Raw genomic sequence first — 16,983 nt, forward strand, 5'->3', positions numbered from 1 at the left:
ATAGCAAGCAACAGAAGAATCTGTAAGGGTTCTAACCAAACTGTGCCAGCAAATCTGGAGAACAATGCCATGCTCAACAGACTGGAAAAGGTCAATCTACATACCAATACCAAAGAAAGGAGATTTAACAGGGTGTGCAAACTAATGTGCGATATCTTTAATTTCACATTGTCACAGTGAGACAGGGCTTTTTTTGAACTAGAGATGTATTGTTTTGCTAGGGTGGCAGCTGACACAGAAAAACACAACAGCTTTTAAGCTTTTTTACTATATACAGCGATATTATTTATAGCAGGCATTTACAACAGGTATATACAACACAGTATCACCCAGTATCAGGTTTCCTCCTAAGTCTCCCTCCCAGAGACTATCCCCTCTAGCTGTCCTGCTTCCTCCTTTGTTTCTGGGCCTGACATGAGAGAGAGAAAAAAGGGAGGGGAGGGAAGGGCTGGAATTTACTTTAGTGTGCTCAGCATGGCTTGACTTCCTCCTGGATCTGCCCAGCCAAACACCTACTGCTTCTCCATTGGGGGAAGAACCTCTCTCAGGGTCTTCTGTCCAGTCATTCCCCAGAGACGAGGGCTTCTCCACCAACAGCTGATCTCCTCCTTCCTCTCTTGGGTCTTAGGTCAAGCCACCACCTGCAGCCAGCTGGGTCCTTCCTTCCCGTTCTTGGGTCTTGTGCAGCTCTCGTCCCCCTGGGTCTTCTCTTCTTCTAGGGAAGCCACCCATGGACTTTTCTTCTCCCTTCCCAACCAGGAACTGACAACTGTGCTGCACGCTTAACTTCCCTCTCCAACATTTCTCTGCAGCCACTCTGTTCACTCTGTGCACAGACTTTTTCTCTTCTCTCCTTCTCTCTCTCTCCAATGTTTAGGTTAGACTGGCAACATGTTCCCCCAGCAACTGAGGTGGTGTTTGTCCCTCCAAGGCTCTAGTCCCCAACACCTATATACCAGGCTGGACCAACAGGACTGCTGTCTTGACATCTCACTGCAACAGCCCTGGCTAGCAGCCAGGTCAGCTCATCAGCTCTTGTGATAGCACAGCTGCATTCAATGCCAGAACTGAACTTCTTTTTCCCCTTCTACTCACTCCACTGGTTGGCTCATGCCAGCAGAACAAAAGCCATGCCATGCCATGCCATTAAAACCCTTATGCCACATACATGTCAGTAAAATAATGCTTAGGATCATCCAATGCAAATGAGAGCCCCATATGGAAAGGCAGATACCAAATATTCAAGCTAGCTTTAGAAAAGGCTGAGGAACATTATTGCTGATAACTGGAAAGCCAAAGAATACCAGAAAGAAGTCAGTATGTGCTCATTTCCTTCTCCAACTCATACTGGACTTCCCTTATATACTAGAATGCCTAGGATGACAGGATGATTGAGGGACTGCTGTCTAACAAGTCCAAGATCACCTCAGAAGCAATCAAGGATGAGAAGACTGAAGACTAAGGAGAAGATAATAGAAGTCCTACACCACTGATGTGGAAGGCAAGCTCATACTCCTACTGAGCATGAAGGCCCCTAAACTCTCAGGACATTTCCCATCCCTGAAGAACCTTTGCAATTGTTAAACCCTTCTCTCCATCCACAACTTGTCTTGGCACCAGCTGTAAAATAAATTGAAGAGGATAACTTATCACAGCCTTCCAATTTGGGCAACTTCCAGATGTCTGGATATCAGCTTCCAAAATTCTGCAATCAGCACACTATCACTGAGAATTCTGGAATTGAAGTACACACATTTGGAAGGCATCCAAGTGGGGAAGGCTGGCTTATCAGAATAATATATTGCAGGATAGCAAAAGTAATGCTAAGTTTAAAGATGTATTAGATTCTGCCCTCTCATTTGCACTTATTTACTTACCGTAAAATTTAAATGCCATCAATTAATCTTTTGAAATGTTTTTGAAATAAAACAGTAGAACTCATACATTCTGTTAAGGCTACACACAAAAAACAGAAACACTACATGCACAGCCCTTAACTGGTGCAGCTACAATTCAGCTGGCATTTTACATATCAATGGCTTACAGTATCTGGCCACTAGACATTAGGTTCTTCTGCTTAACTGGTTAGCCAATCCACTCTTTCTCTTGCTTTCTACTGAGTAGGGTGGATCCTCTACTAAGTCTAGCAAAGTTTTAAAAAATTTACTTACAGTCTACTTCAGCTATTGAATGGTACATATGTTAGTTAAAAAAAAAAACACCCTCAATATTTGGCATACATAGTCTTTCCCCACTACAAGGAATAATAGAGATTCTAGAAAGATTAAAATAGCATGTTATTAACATTATTGCATGCTTGTTTTTATAGGATAAAACAAATCAGCCAGGATAAAATGATAAACAACAAAAATCCTAATTGCATTTTCAACTTTTGAGTTTTCAAGCATGATATTTTCAGCCGGCCTTCAAAAGAGAAGAGATGGCCACCAACTTGCCACTGCATGCAGTTACAGCAAGCAGTGATGATTCCTACATCAGTAACCTTCCCACTCCTTCACCTAGGGAAGGAAGCTATCCCGAGTATACTGGTTGGGTACAAGCGGCAACCCAGAGCTAGGAAACAAGAGGTGAAACTGATACAAATTGCTGTGATGAAGGAGGCTGGAAACATTGGCCTAATTGCAGTGGCAAATGAATGCTCTTACAGAAGCAAAAGTAAGGAGTCTTCTGGGGGGGTGGGGGGAAGGAAAGCTTGTGAGTCTACTTATAAAGACTGGTCAGGCCAACTACTTGGAAAAAGTTCAGTCTAACAAATTATACCTGAAGATTTCTGGCCATATTAACAAGACCTGCTTAGAAAAATAACAATGGCAACTGAAGAGTTCATGATGCATTTTTGTCCACAACCCCCTTAAAATGCTACAACTTGCAAACTAACAGTTTTTCACACATTTAAAAGGAGATTCTTGATTTATCTAATCTTCTGGCAAGTCCTGGCTATAATTCTTGTCATTGTATATGATAGATTAACCAACCTTCTGCTACATGGTAGTGCTTTCCAGGGGGGCCTGCAACCAACAGAATTCCTAGCAAGCAGAGACATTGCACCAGATAAATCAGTTAGTTTCTTAACAGCTTGCACAAGCAGGGGGAGCCAAGTGGGAGTGATTGTACTTCATTCTGGAGAGCAGTACAAACTGCTTATCACCTAGTGTACACATGGTAACACCAAGATGTTCTGTATAGCCACAGCTCTTTATATTATGTTATCCCTTAAATTCTCCTGAATTTCAGAAGTAGCTGGATGGTCACTGGCGATGGCTTTTTTTAATGCTTGTTGCTCTTACTAGCCTGACTGTTGTGGTCCCTTGGGCTATAGCTGAATTGGTTGAATGACCCCATATTGCAAATGGAAAGGCAATTTTCTTCAAACAGCCCAGTGTATGTTATGCTAGCAATCAATAACTCACTTTGAAATGCGAACAAATGATCATACTTCATCATTTTGTAAGTTAACGCTTGCTTTGTTAGACACAAAGTTGGATCTAACCTTCTATGCTTTAACAAGCTTTATTAAGCATGAAATGTTTCATCTGTGGACTTACCATATAGATCTTTTGCACTCATTTTGCCAGCACCATCTGCTTTACCCAGGCTACCACTGGAAAAAGAGAAAGGTGAAACAAGGGCATCTTAATTCGATTTTGAGCAAATTCACTGTTTATTTCAATAAGAGTTTAACATCCCATGTGGAAAACAGGTCATAGAGTCCTAAGCAAGGTTTGGTTGCAAGTCCTCCATTTTTCCATTCCATGAGATTAAAAACAGCATTTGCATTTTTTCTTTCCCCATTCTCACTCCTCAAACAAATAATTGCAGAGAAGAACACAGGAATTTCTCCTAGAGATTGGACAATAAGCTTTTCAATTCTCCTCACCTGACTATGACTTCTTATGCCTCTTGTAACTTGCCAGTTTCAAATAGAGCAAGGACTTTGCAACAGTTCAGGCTCTTTGTCTCTTACTATGTGTCCATAGTTACCTACCATTTTTAATAATTTTATTATATTGTATTTTCTATTTTGTTTGCTTTTATTGTATGCCGCCCAGAGTCAGTCTGGAATAAGGCGATATCTCAATTGAATAAATTAAATTGAACTGAATTGAATTGAATTACCAGCTCATGTGATAGTAAAAGAATAAAAATGAATAATCTGCCATTGTTCTTCAGGAGCAGTAATCCCTACAGTGCCATAAATCAGCAGTAGGCTGGTTTCAGGCTAAAGGATCTGCTCTGTTTTTCATTAGAACCACAAAGTCTCCAACATGAAGCAAAAGAGGTCAAGACCTGTTCTCTGTAATCCAAGAATTCAGGACATAAAATAATAGATTTAAGTTACAGGAAAACAGATTCCAACACTGAATATTATTTAAAAAAATAATCCCAACAGAGTAGTTAACACTGGAACCAATTACCGAGAGAAGCCATGAACTCCCCTTCAGTAGGTGTGTCCAACCAGAGGGTAAGCAATCCTTTGCTGTAGATGTTTTAGTCCTGCATTGAACAGGGGGGTTGACTAAATGGCCCCTTCCAAATCTATGATTCTATTTACAAGCAATATTAAGGGTTTTGTGTGCCAGAAGTGAATGGAGATTGCAGTCCTTCCATACAAAATCCATTATTCCTCACTCCCACACAAATGCTTCATCTCAGAAGAATTAAACATGTGCCATAAAACCATGATGCAAATACCATGACTTATACACAGCACTTGTGTCAGTCATCAGGACTCAAGTATGTAAGAGTGGGATTTGTGTTGTAAATGATCATCATTTTAACAGAAATGTAGTTTCCTACAGGTCCCATGTTCAGTCATAATGATTTAGGGCACAGAAGAGCCATTTAGTTGTTCCTGTTATTATACAATGGGAATCAGAAATGTAAACTGATCTACTGAGCATGACCAGAGACTTACCCATTGATTTCTATATTATGTCCACCCAACCTAGCTAGAAATAAAAATATGTCTTGTGAAAATGTTAATACTACAAGTCTACTCTTCAGCATCTGCAGACTTGCCAGGTATATATCCTCAGTATACTTCCTATTACATTCCAGACCATATGGCTCTGAACCTCTCCAGTTGCTTTCTCTTTCACCAACAGTTTATTTGTTTAAACACTTGATTTCTTACTTTGCAGAGCCAGGGTGGCTGCTTGTTGATCCTTTCTGGCTCATACTGCCTTCAGGACATTCACCTGCAACAGACAACATGGATTAGTTGAGAGGCTACCATACTTACATTGTAATCGTTCATCTGCTTACCTATGTAGCTTTTCTCTCACATATTACAACAGTGTCATTGTAATGGCAGTGGCAATGGGGTTGGGCTGGTGCTCAGTCTAATCCTAACCCTAGCCCTAACCCTAACCAATAAATAAATATACATTTAAATTCAACATATAACTGAATAACCAATTTGGAAGACATCAGGTTGCAGAAAAAATGCTACCTGAAATTAATTTGCCTATTGTACTACATCGAAATCTCTCTAGCTTTCACAGTGCAAAAAAAAAAAAAAAATCAAAACTATCCAATCAATAATTTATCCCAAAGCCAGATACTAAACTACCTCTACCTGCAAAGCAGAACCTATGCTATTTCTAGAACTTTATTAATGAATTCAGATTTGAGAATACAGATTTCACTTCATGTTGGATTCAGTTAATTATTTATTTTTTAAAAACCTATCCAGAACCATTTTTAAGCCTGAAATATCAAATATATTTTGAGATGCTAGATATCTTCTAAAAGTAAATCAGGTCACAACACAAATGAATACAGTAACATACATATATAATACAAAGGAAAGTATATTGGTATTTCAAAGGAACAAAGTGTCTGTTCTATTTTTAGAATTTCTGTCTGATGAGATAGAAACTATAATCTGCAAAATCTTCAGGATGGCCATTTATAAAAATAAAAAACCGTTCTCCTTATCATTACAATGGAGCCTATTTATTTAAACATAAATCCCCTGATTTACAGTGGGATGGAGGGGTGTTGGATCTTTTAAAAAATTGTTTGCTTTTGTTTGTGTGTATGTGAAATTTTCTTTCCTCTAATACTCCACACTTTATCCTTACCTTTCCTTAACTATCAATCTATTTTTATGAATTATGGTATAGTTCTTGTGAGTCTCCATGTGAATCTCCATGTTCAGACTGTTTGAAGCTCTTCAGCTTTTTCTGTCCCTCCTTTCCTTCTTTTCTTTAATTCTCCCTATTCTTTCCACCAATTTTTATTTTTAGAAATCCTCTTCTTTTCTTTCCGATATTTGTCTCTTTTTGTCATTTCCTGGAGTGAATTAGTGGGTCCTCTTCATTGCTTGAGTGGGTCTGAGATAGTGTGCTTACTGTTCATTGCATATAATAATGTAGTTATTTAACATACATATCTCAAACATTTTTATTAACTGTTGGGCAAGCAGCACATAATAAATGATTCCTAGAAGAGGTTAACCTTTCCCATTAGCCATGTCAAAAACCTGCCTGACCAGAATTACTAGTGTTCAAACAACACTAGTCTCTTCAATCTTTTTAAGCAGCTTTGAATGTTTTTATTTTTAATTGGAATAGGACTCTCTCTGCACTGGTTTAGCCATCCTCTCTACAGGCCCTTTGATGGACTATTTGGAAACAGCTACTGATCTTTCTTCAGCCCTCATTAAAAGAAAAACAAGGGGATATTTCAAAACTTTATTGTAGTGAAACTCTTTAAATTATTTGGCTGAAATTTTGCAGGGTTAACATATCACTACTTTTTTTCTTCCCATTCTGCCAAAAATTGAAGCATCTGCCCAAAATTAAAGCAGACATTATACCATTCCATTATAGTGTATAATCATTTACCAAATCTCAGTTCTCAAAATAATTCATATGGAATCCTGTTGGAATCTGAATTTCAAATACAAACCAAATCTGAAATCTGAATCAAATCTTGGCTAGTTCACATATTCCTATTCCTTCATATTGGACTTTTTTCCCCTCTTTATCTGTAAACACAAGGTGACGTCAAGGTAAAAACTGACAATAAATAAATTGAATTAGTTCAGGACTTTATTTATTTTCCTTGGTTCACTCCAAGAGGAGACACTGGACCTGAAATTAAATATAGAATATCATTTGGTTGCACTGCAATGACTAGCACAGAGAAGATCTGGAAAAACAAGGACATCATTCTTAATTCCAAATATAGAATAGTAAATGCTATTGTTTCCCCATTAATTACATATGGTTGTGAAAGTTGGACAACAACAAAGCAGAAAGGAGAAACCTAGACTTCTTCAAATTATGAGTTTGGAAACAGGTACTGTGCATAGCTTGGACAGCAAAAATAACAAACATCAAGTCTGCATCAAGCCAGAAATATCACTAGAATATAAGGCTGCCTTATTTTGGTCATATCATGTTACCAAATCCTTAGAAAAATCAATTATGCTAGGAATGATTGGAGATGCTAGAAAACAAGGCCAGCAAAGAATATATTGGATTGATGCCATCAAGCAAGATACAGGTTTAAACCTGGAAGCATTAAATGAAGTTGTAGAATGTGAGAAAGAATGAAGACAGCTAATCCATGAAGTCTCTGAAAGTTGGATGTGAGTGAACAGATGGAAGACCAGCAAAACACAAGATAACCCACAAATCCTTGCTCCCCACACAAATCTTATTGTATATTAATGGGCATTGGTTTAGATGGAGTATTACTGCATCATGATATGTTGTCATTTTTTGCTGCTACTAAATCTCTCACAACTCTCTTTGTCAGTTTGATGCATGGGACAAAGTTGCTTCATGCTATAAAAAACAAGTGTGGATGCTAACATGAATTACAACTTCGTGAACTGGTTCTCTCTTTTACTTTTATCACTAAATTACCTTCCCTACAACATTTCCCTTCAAAACCATCCATTCCCAAATATCTCAGTTGGCCATACTGTGGGGCACCTTTTGCACTGATGGATAGAGTGTGTCATGCTTGGGATTGCTTTATTTGCACACAGTGAATTTCCAACACTTGAGTCTCTTCCTACTGGAAATTGTATACAACATATGTGTAGAAAGTCATAACTGAAAAAAATATTGTACAGAACATTGGCAGTAGCTGCCCAGTAAACATACTGTACGTGATATTAAAATCCACACATTGAATGAGAAATGATAACCCACATGGAGATTTTCTTTTAAAAAAACGACTGGCTATTACATGACTAGAGGAAACTTTAACTGATCCATTATATGAGATTCAAATATATTTAGTTATAGAAAAGTTCTGAAGCAAAACACATACTTTGTTTTTAAGTGATACACACATGCCTTGTAACTGGCTTACTTTTTGAAGAAATGTTCCTTCTATTTGTGGAAGAAAGGGGGAATCTCTAAAATAGTAGCTGATACTGGAAATGAGTCTCTTTATAAGAAAAGCTGCTACAAAAGGGGAGGAATTCAGTATCTTCCATCCATCTCATTTGGTTAGGTGGGCCCATGTTTAAAGACAGGACTCTGCTGCCACCATGGTAATCTGACCCTTAGAAAGCATCACACATTTGTTTATTGAAAACAGTGGTCTTCCATTGACCACTGTTGGGTGTAAACAGACACTTCATTTAGTAATCTGTACAAGATCCATCATTCAGGGAAGCATTTTTGTGACCTCAGACCAACGAAAAGGAACTTGCAAAGAAAGAGGGTGGGTCTTGTTACAAACCCAAACTGGTACACCTTGTTCTTGAACAAAAATAGTTCACATTGCTGACATTTAGCAGAAATTAAAAATAATGCAATTCAAGAGTCATTTAACTAAAACTAACCTGCAGGTCAGATATGGCCGGTGTGCTACAAAAAAGTCAAGCATGGTTGGAAGGCATCATCAGCAACAGAAATGATAATAAACAACCACTTATTAAAGGCACTTTTAGGACCTCCTCCTGGTATGTTCAGTTCCTTTCATAAACAGCCTTTACCATCTGGTAGCTATGTTGGCTGGAAAATACAGAATCTGTAATGTAACACATCTGGGAGTACACCAAATTTGGAAAAGTTGCAGTAATGAGAAATAAACCAATAAGAATTCCTCAACTGGATCTCTTCAAAGGCTTCTCCTTGCAGCAGCAGCCAATCAGAAGTTCCTGGGAAGCTCAAAAGTAAAATGTCATGGCAACTGTTCCTTGATAATAGTTGTCCCCAGGGTGTGGCACCTGGAATATATTCCCTGCGATTCTGGACTTGCCAGGTAGCTCACATATGAATAACCTTTCAGCAGCTACAGCTTTAATTTTTCAGTGGGTGTGGATAGGGCTATGACATGATGAGGGTATGTGAATAGCAGGGCCTGGATAGGGATGGGGGGTGGATCATGTGTTTGGGGGAGGATTAGTTTTTGTAAGCTATCTGCCATATCATACACCTTTTACTTCTCATCCCAAAAAGGAAGGAAATCATACCTTGTGATTTGATACCAAACTTTGTCAGTGTTATATCTGGGAATTCAAAAGGGATACATGTCACTAGCAGATAAGTCGCCCATGATCTAGTTGTTATTATTAATTCGATTTACCTTATCCAGGCTGCAAAGTCTGGATAACAGATAGCAGCAAAAAGTCAGAGCTTCTGCATTTCTTTGCTTGTGTGTCCAGATCTTTGCAGCCCAGTTATGGGAGCCCTATTATAATCATGTAAATTGTTACAAGATTTAAATGATTGTTTTAATGGTTGGGAACAGCATATTTCTTATCCTTTAGCTTGCAACCTAGAAGCTTACCTGAATGTGGGATAACCTACTAGTTTTCCCTGGGGGCATATTATTCTCAGTATTCTCTGTAACCCACATTTTTGGGTTGACAAATGATTTAAGAATAGATTTAATAAAGAAATAAATATTATGATTGCTGGGGAAACCTGAAAAAGCTAATCCTTCGCAGGATAGGTGGGACATATATGGAGCACCAATTGGAAATAATCACTGGAGTAATAAAGCAAAAAGAAAACTCATATAGCCCCCCCAAAAAAGTTGAAAATTACCTCTTTTCAAACATTTAATTTTAAAAAGGGTGTCCTTTTGAAAGTACACACCTATAAACACCCCTACTCAGTAGTAAACCTTTTGATTTTAATGTAAGTGGGTATAAAAAAAGAGATAATGAATTTGGTAGAAGGCAATTACTTTTGCAGTGCAGTCACATACTACTAGATGCACATTTATGCATTTTAGTTCAATGGGACTTACACCAAGTGAGTACAAGATTGCAGCCCATAACTGAAGCTCAGTAATAACTCCATTCAGGTTTCACAAGTTACTAATATTAAAATAAGAGGTGAATGTATTTTATATCTACTCTTGTACCAAAGAAAGTTGGAAGTTACTTTTTTCTTCTGTATTTTTTCTCTGACCTTTTCTCTTTTTCTTTTTTCTCTTTTTCTATATTTTATTCTTTGTTGAAATTTAATGAAGTTTCTTTTAAAAAGATTTCACAAGTTATCTGAATATCCCATCCTCAAAACTTGGGCTTAGCTAATGTCTCATATATCTACATATTTATTCTTCCTGGCAGATTCAGATACAGCTATGATGCACTTTGGAAATCAGCCATTATGCACCACAACATTGTCTTCTATTTTCTTTTTTTTAATTGAGCCTCTTCTGTATTACTGCCTCTGATCCTGGGATGAACAGGTAGTAAATCTGGATTTATTGGTAGATCTCTGGGTGAACTGGAGTCAATGTGGGATTTATGACTTCCAATTGTTTAATAGCCATAGCAACAAAATGATTCCCAATGTATATTGCTGAAGTTAAGAAAAATTAGGATAAGAACATTGAATTTCTGTTAGGAAAATTATGGATTGCATTTTTTCTCAATGCCAAAACTGAACAAAGATCACAATTCTTTCACCAGAATCTTGATCCCTTTTGAGCATCAGGATCATAGCTTTTCTACCACTTTCAGTTGGTGGCTCTCAGATTTTCATTCAAATCTTTTTTAAAAGTTTCCAAACATCAAGAAAGCAGTGTAAACAAATACCATTTTTTCTATAATCATCATAATGGCCTGCAATAACTTTAGTGAATTTAGAAGGTAGAGCCAATTTTCATTTCCTTGTTTATACAGCACAGCTGTAAAAAAAGAATACTTGGTAAATGTAAGAGTGGGAGAAATGGTAACTCAGATTTTGCAAACCAGGTGATACAAACTGCCATCTAAAGCTGGGCCCCTATAAAGACCATTAGGTCCAAGCTCTAGAACTATCAAACTGCAGCAACTCTGGCACCTGCTTTGGTTTGACAAAGCTGTTTTGGCATCAGTTGGTCTAAAGAACCAATCCTATGGAACATCTGAATCAGATTCAGACTTCCATTCCTAGGATTTACCAAGTGGAGGAAAGGAGAAAAAAGATATTTCTACCGATTCTTCCTTTCATCTGCAGACTTAAAAATATGCTCTGAAAGGCTGAGAGGTCTTCTCAAGCAATGTGTGAGTTTTCAAGCAGTAGATGAGGTGGTATAGGGACCTGCAACCAGGAAGTAAAATCAATAAAAATAACTTTCCTTTAGCTGGAAACTTTAATTGGAACTCAGTCCTTCCACAAACAGAAACAGCCATTCACAGAAGGGCAACCACCTTTCAAGAACTGAGTACAAGTTTTACAAAGAACCCTCTTAAGATCAGTACTGCTAGCAAAGCTTAGCTTCCAAGGAGAAAAATGGGGAGGTGCACCTTCTCATGAGTTTGGTAATTCAGTGCTATAAAGCAGGGTTCCTCAACCTTGGTGACTTGAAGATGTGTGGACTTGAAGATGTGAAGTCCACACATCTTCAAGTTGCCAAGGTTGAGGAACCCTGCTATAAAGGACAGCAGTCCAAAAAAGGAGGTACCCCATAGTGGTAGATTTTTTTGGAAGGCTATCTTAGAAAAAGTACACAAACATCTTCACATAAAAGCTCACTGTAACTCTCTGGAATGAAAAGGTTTTATTGAAGAAATGCCTAACGATGATGGTGCTACAGCATGAGTTATTGCTTTTTGGTTGGAAAAAAAAAACATGTTTCCCAGCTTGGCTGAGAATAAAGCAGAAAGAGTTTGGAAAATAATTTCACATTTTTTTCCTCTCATACCCAATGTAATGCAGATTTGAATGTTGGACTTTTGGCTAATAAAATAAGGCAGGCCTTATTCAAGAATGACAAACAAGGGAGTGAAAAAGTGAAAAAACAAAACAAAATCTTTCTGCAGTTGATCTAAAAACATAAAGTATTTGGCTTCTTCTTGATAGCCATTGTCACAATATTAATTACTCATTATTGCTGCTATTTCAAAAAAGGTCCTAGGTTTGTCCAGTGAATTGTATTTTCACCCCATACTCATTTGGTTTGCCCACACAATCAAATTTTAATTCAGAATTCCTTGGATTCCTAACCCTATGAATCTGAAATTTGTTGTTGTATGTGAATAACTTTAATACCAGGAAGCATGCCAACTAAATAGGTATGTATAAAGATTCCTTGCAGAACACGTTTTAAGTGTTTATTCAGAAATGTCCTATACTGTACTACCTGCTGAGTCTTGACCACTGAATTTAAACTCAACCCAGGCATTTGTAATTTCAGGATTGTCTCATAGGAGCTTGCTCTACTGCTGGGTTAAAGTGTTATCTACCCATCCTGGCAGAAAACTATACAGGTATCTATTTGTTGTCTCCAAGGCCAATCTCTATCATGCATTTATAGTCTCTATTTTGGCTCACTGATTTCACATAGATAGGGCAGGTAAGCAAAGCAACTGATGAAATCCTCCAGCTTTAGTGTCCTCCAACTTTCTGAACATCACAGCCAGCAGGAAATTATCTGCCAGTCAGGACAGTGATGGAGGATGGGGTAAGTTTCAACAGGTGGTTGACTGGCCTCTCCTATTTTACTGTGTGGCTCTAAGCAGGAACGGATATCTGTCAAAACTGGAAAAAGAGCATCATCAATTGAAAGGACCAGCTCTCTCAAGACCCGGCAGTACAAACTTAACCTGCTGTCAAAATCAGGCCATGCAAAGGTGCATGGCGGAGCTGTTCAGTAAAACAGAAGATAGCAGAGCTCCCCTGGCCACCAATCAGCTGTCTGGTGGGCTGGTTTGGCGTGCCTCCAGAAGAGTGTTAAACCCACTGTAAAAGCAAGCTTTCTGTCAGCTTTAGAAAGAACCACTTCTCTGCTTCACTTTCCTTTTTCTTAGCCACTCAATTGTCTGGTGGACTGTGGGGAGCTGCTGAGTACTGATACAGCTGGCGGCTGTGCCCGGCTCTGTCCAACCAGAAGGCAAAAAAAGAATGGCATCAGGAAAAGGCCCAGGATCCAAGAAGGAATGTGCCATTATTCCATCACATCAGCCTAAACTGGCAGTAGCATCAGCCTAATCTACCCTCTATGGGCCATCCGACATGGCACCATCAGAACAGCTGGTGAAGCATATCAGGTTTTAAGCACTGCTATGCACTGCTGTCAGTTCAAGAGGGAGCATTACTACAAAACTCAAATAGCTAAAGTTGACTTAAACTTGCCTCACTCATGGGATGAGGATGAAGTGAAACCAAATCATGGACTCACCCTAAAATAAAAAACTTGCCAAGGCACATTCTTACTGTAGTTAGATGCAAGTGTGGGAAGGCCCTTAATAATTTTTTTTCTTTTTATTCTCAGATTGCGACCCACGAACTTTATCCAGATGATCTACAGAAAGATCAGAACTCATCATACTAGGCTAAATGTATGTAAATATAGTAAAATGTATTAGGTCTAATAATATTTTGCTCTGGTGGGCAGGCTCAGCCATCACATGGGAAAGGTATGATTATAATTGAACCCCTAGCTCCCTCAGTATTTTCATATAGTAGATGAATTTTTTAAAGAAGTATAAGAACTGCTAGCTTAGATAAAGGAAGAAAAACAAGGGGGAATCCAAATGCTAGCTGTATTCCACAGAACAATGCGGAATTTATTGCGCCTGAATATAAAATGGGTGAGTCCCATTATTTTTATATGTGAATACTGTTCAGCTCTGGGCAACTGAATTATACAATGCATTTTCTACGTAAGAAATATTCTTGAAATTGCCAACAGTGGTATGTCTCTGTATTTGAACTCTGGTTCAGTTTCTCTTGAACTGTTCCAGGCAATCAAAGACATCATATATATGCAGTTTTCATTGGATCCCTATTTTAGCCTAGCCATCCTACGAGCAAATCTATGACATACCAAGGGCTTTTCCACATGGTCACTGCCCCACTCCTTAAGCCCTGAGAATTCTTGTTACAAGAGCCTGTGATTTATTTACTGCATCCCTTCAGAGAAGAGCCAAAGCTGATCTGCATCCTCACCAGCTGACTAATGAGGGAGTACAGAAAACAACTTCTGGCCAGAGGACACACATACACACACACAATATAAAAATAATCATGTTTTTAATTGTATTTTAATTGTATTTTAATTAATATTTATTCTTGTTTTACTGTAAACCACCCAGAGTCACTCTTGAGCGAGATGGGCGGTGACTAAATTTGAAATATAATCATCATCATCATCATCATCATCATCATCATCATAAAGGAAAAAGAGAGAGGGAATCAAATTGGCTTCAGAAAAGTCCAAATAGAGGCTAGTGCCAGGGCACTTTAACCATCTGGAGAGGGGAGAACGACAGAGCCAAAGACAACATTGGCATATAGCATATGTACTACAGTCAGCAAATTCTTGGTCTTCAAGCATTCATGAAATGATTTTAAACTATCCAAGCTTTTTGTAATATTTAATGTATAATAATCTGAAGGTCTGTACAATATTTTATTATTGCAGGTACTTTAGATAATTTTTTAAAAAAATAAACCTGATGGCTAAGTGAATGAAAATATTACCTTTAGTGTTAGTTTTATCTCTATGTTCGTTACTTTAGAAGCATTAATAAAAAGTTTTATGTCTTCCTGTAGTTTTGTACTCAGTTATCATTCCATCTATTACAAAACATGATGCAACTACAACAAGCTTGTCCTCGGTAATTATTCTTATAAACATTAATGAACTCATTTCTTTTTACTGTCATCACTAATTTGTTATACAATTCCCCAAATTGCATGTCAAGCTTCTATCAGAAATTAGAGTTACTATACAAGGAAAACATATTTCAATTTGTGTCTCATGGCAAAACACAATCCAGGAACCATGCCTGTATGATACAGGTGGCTATTCCTACACTGATTTCAAAACTTGTTTTGGGTTATCCAAATATTTAACAAAGAAAATTCTCCAGAATACCTTATTTCAAGCCAAGCCATGTGAAATTATAAGGTGTTTTTCCCCAAGACCTCTGCAAATTCTTATCCTTACAGAAAAATATTTAATTCCTAGGACCAAGGTAATCAAAGCCATGTGCACTGTATAATGGGAAAGCTACAACCCCTTTTCCATCAACATTTTCTGAGAGTTTTAATGATGATCTTCTATCAAAAAGTCACACTGCTTTGCTGTTTGAAATGTAACTATGATACGAGAAACAGTATTTGCATTTCTTCAGAGGAAATACAACAGAATAAGCCTATTTTACTTTAACAAACATGTTTTCAGGAAAACGTAATCATATAAAAGTCCTTGGAACCTTCTCTTTCCTCAGGCTTTGTTCTCTAGACTATTGTAAAGCTGCTATTGATCATTTGCAAGACCACAGAAATAATTTGCATGCCTGGAACTGGGTTCTAAGTTAGGGCAGGAAAGGGAAGGGGAACAAGATAGGCTCCTGAGACCAGGGCAAAAGACTCAATTATGCTGTCACTCTGTACACACAAACACTCTCCTTCATCACTAGCCAATTTCTCCTTTCTTAGCTTTGTTCCACCTGCACAAATGGATGGAGGGGAAGGGGGTTCAGCTGAAGCATTATTTCCCAAGCTAGTATCTTCCAAATGATTTGTTTTGGATTATAGTACCCATAATCTCTGGGCAACATGGACATGCTGGCTGGGGATGATAGAAATAGTTATGTAAACCCTAGATGAAGATTGGTCTGGGCAATTCATAAAGCAATGTCTGATTTCAGCCATAACGATTGAAACCATAACAGCAAATGCACTTTTTAAAAAAAAAAAACGTACAGGGTTGCTCAGTAGATTTGTTTAGCTTAAAGAAATTCCAATGTGCTTATAGAGCACCAGACCATTTTCACTGTGACACCTTCCCGTCCCTGGACTGCAAAGCTCCTGCAATCTACAGGTGAACCCAGGTTGTCCTCAGGCTCTTCCTTTTCTCTCCACCCTCTTATCCTACAGCAGGAAACAGGGTTATTCTTGAAATTGCTCTCAGTCTCTCCTCAGGCCAGCTTGTATGCAAATGAAATTCAATTTCCAAAATGCTAAAAACTTGTTTCAGTCTTTAAGTGGATAGGATTCAAACGCCATAGACCAAGGTGAACCAATTCACCAGTGAGGTTTGTAGAACTTCTGGTAAGAGAGGTTCTGGGAAGCCCACAAAGAAAGCCACACTTTTCCAAGTCTTGATGGTCTATTTTTTTCAAAAGCTTGTAGAGGACAGTTTTCATGAGGATGAATTTCACTCTAAATAGACATTGAAATCTTTTAGCTTATAGCTGAAAGACTAGCTTCAAAGTACACCTTTCTTTTTTAAAAAATGGCCTAGTTACATTAATTGAGACAACTGACACCACAATGGCATAAAATTAAAGTGCAGCAAGGCTCCTGAATGGAGATGTTTTTATTGCAGCAAATCTGCTAGAATCTTGAAGTTGCTGGACCCTTTAAAAAAAAAAAAATCCCCAAAGCTATTAAGTAGAAGATGCTGTAAATGCTTCTATTTGGAGCCCAGACATTTATTTTAGATATCAGGCGCAAAATGATCTCCTGGTCTTTCTACACAAAAAAACAGAATCACAATTCTTCATTTCAGCAATACAATGCAAAGATGCACAACTTCTGT

General features: G+C 38.0%; 1 protein-coding gene across 2 annotated transcripts in view; it reads right to left on the reverse strand.

Moving 5' to 3' along the window:
* Window positions 1–16,983, reverse strand: part of EPS8L2 (EPS8 signaling adaptor L2) — a 96,278-nt gene that overhangs the window by 61,972 nt on the left and 17,323 nt on the right. The window contains exons 2-3 of one of the 2 annotated variants that reach the window (XM_088146095.1): window positions 5,156–5,219; window positions 3,567–3,622 (exon numbers count right to left, since the gene is read on the reverse strand). In XM_088146095.1, the coding sequence (XP_088002221.1) occupies window positions 3,567–3,622; window positions 5,156–5,199 (100 nt within the window). In that variant the 5' untranslated portion in view covers window positions 5,200–5,219. Of the gene's footprint in view, window positions 1–3,566; window positions 3,623–5,155; window positions 5,236–16,983 lie in introns of those variants that run through there. The other variant, XM_088146093.1, reaches the window with a different exon arrangement.

Source organism: Python bivittatus, unplaced genomic scaffold (genome assembly GCF_059951505.1).
Source record: "Python bivittatus isolate LINGU-HERP-01145 unplaced genomic scaffold, Pbiv_v1 ctg000480_np1212, whole genome shotgun sequence".
Taxonomy (NCBI): domain Eukaryota; kingdom Metazoa; phylum Chordata; class Lepidosauria; order Squamata; family Pythonidae; genus Python; species Python bivittatus.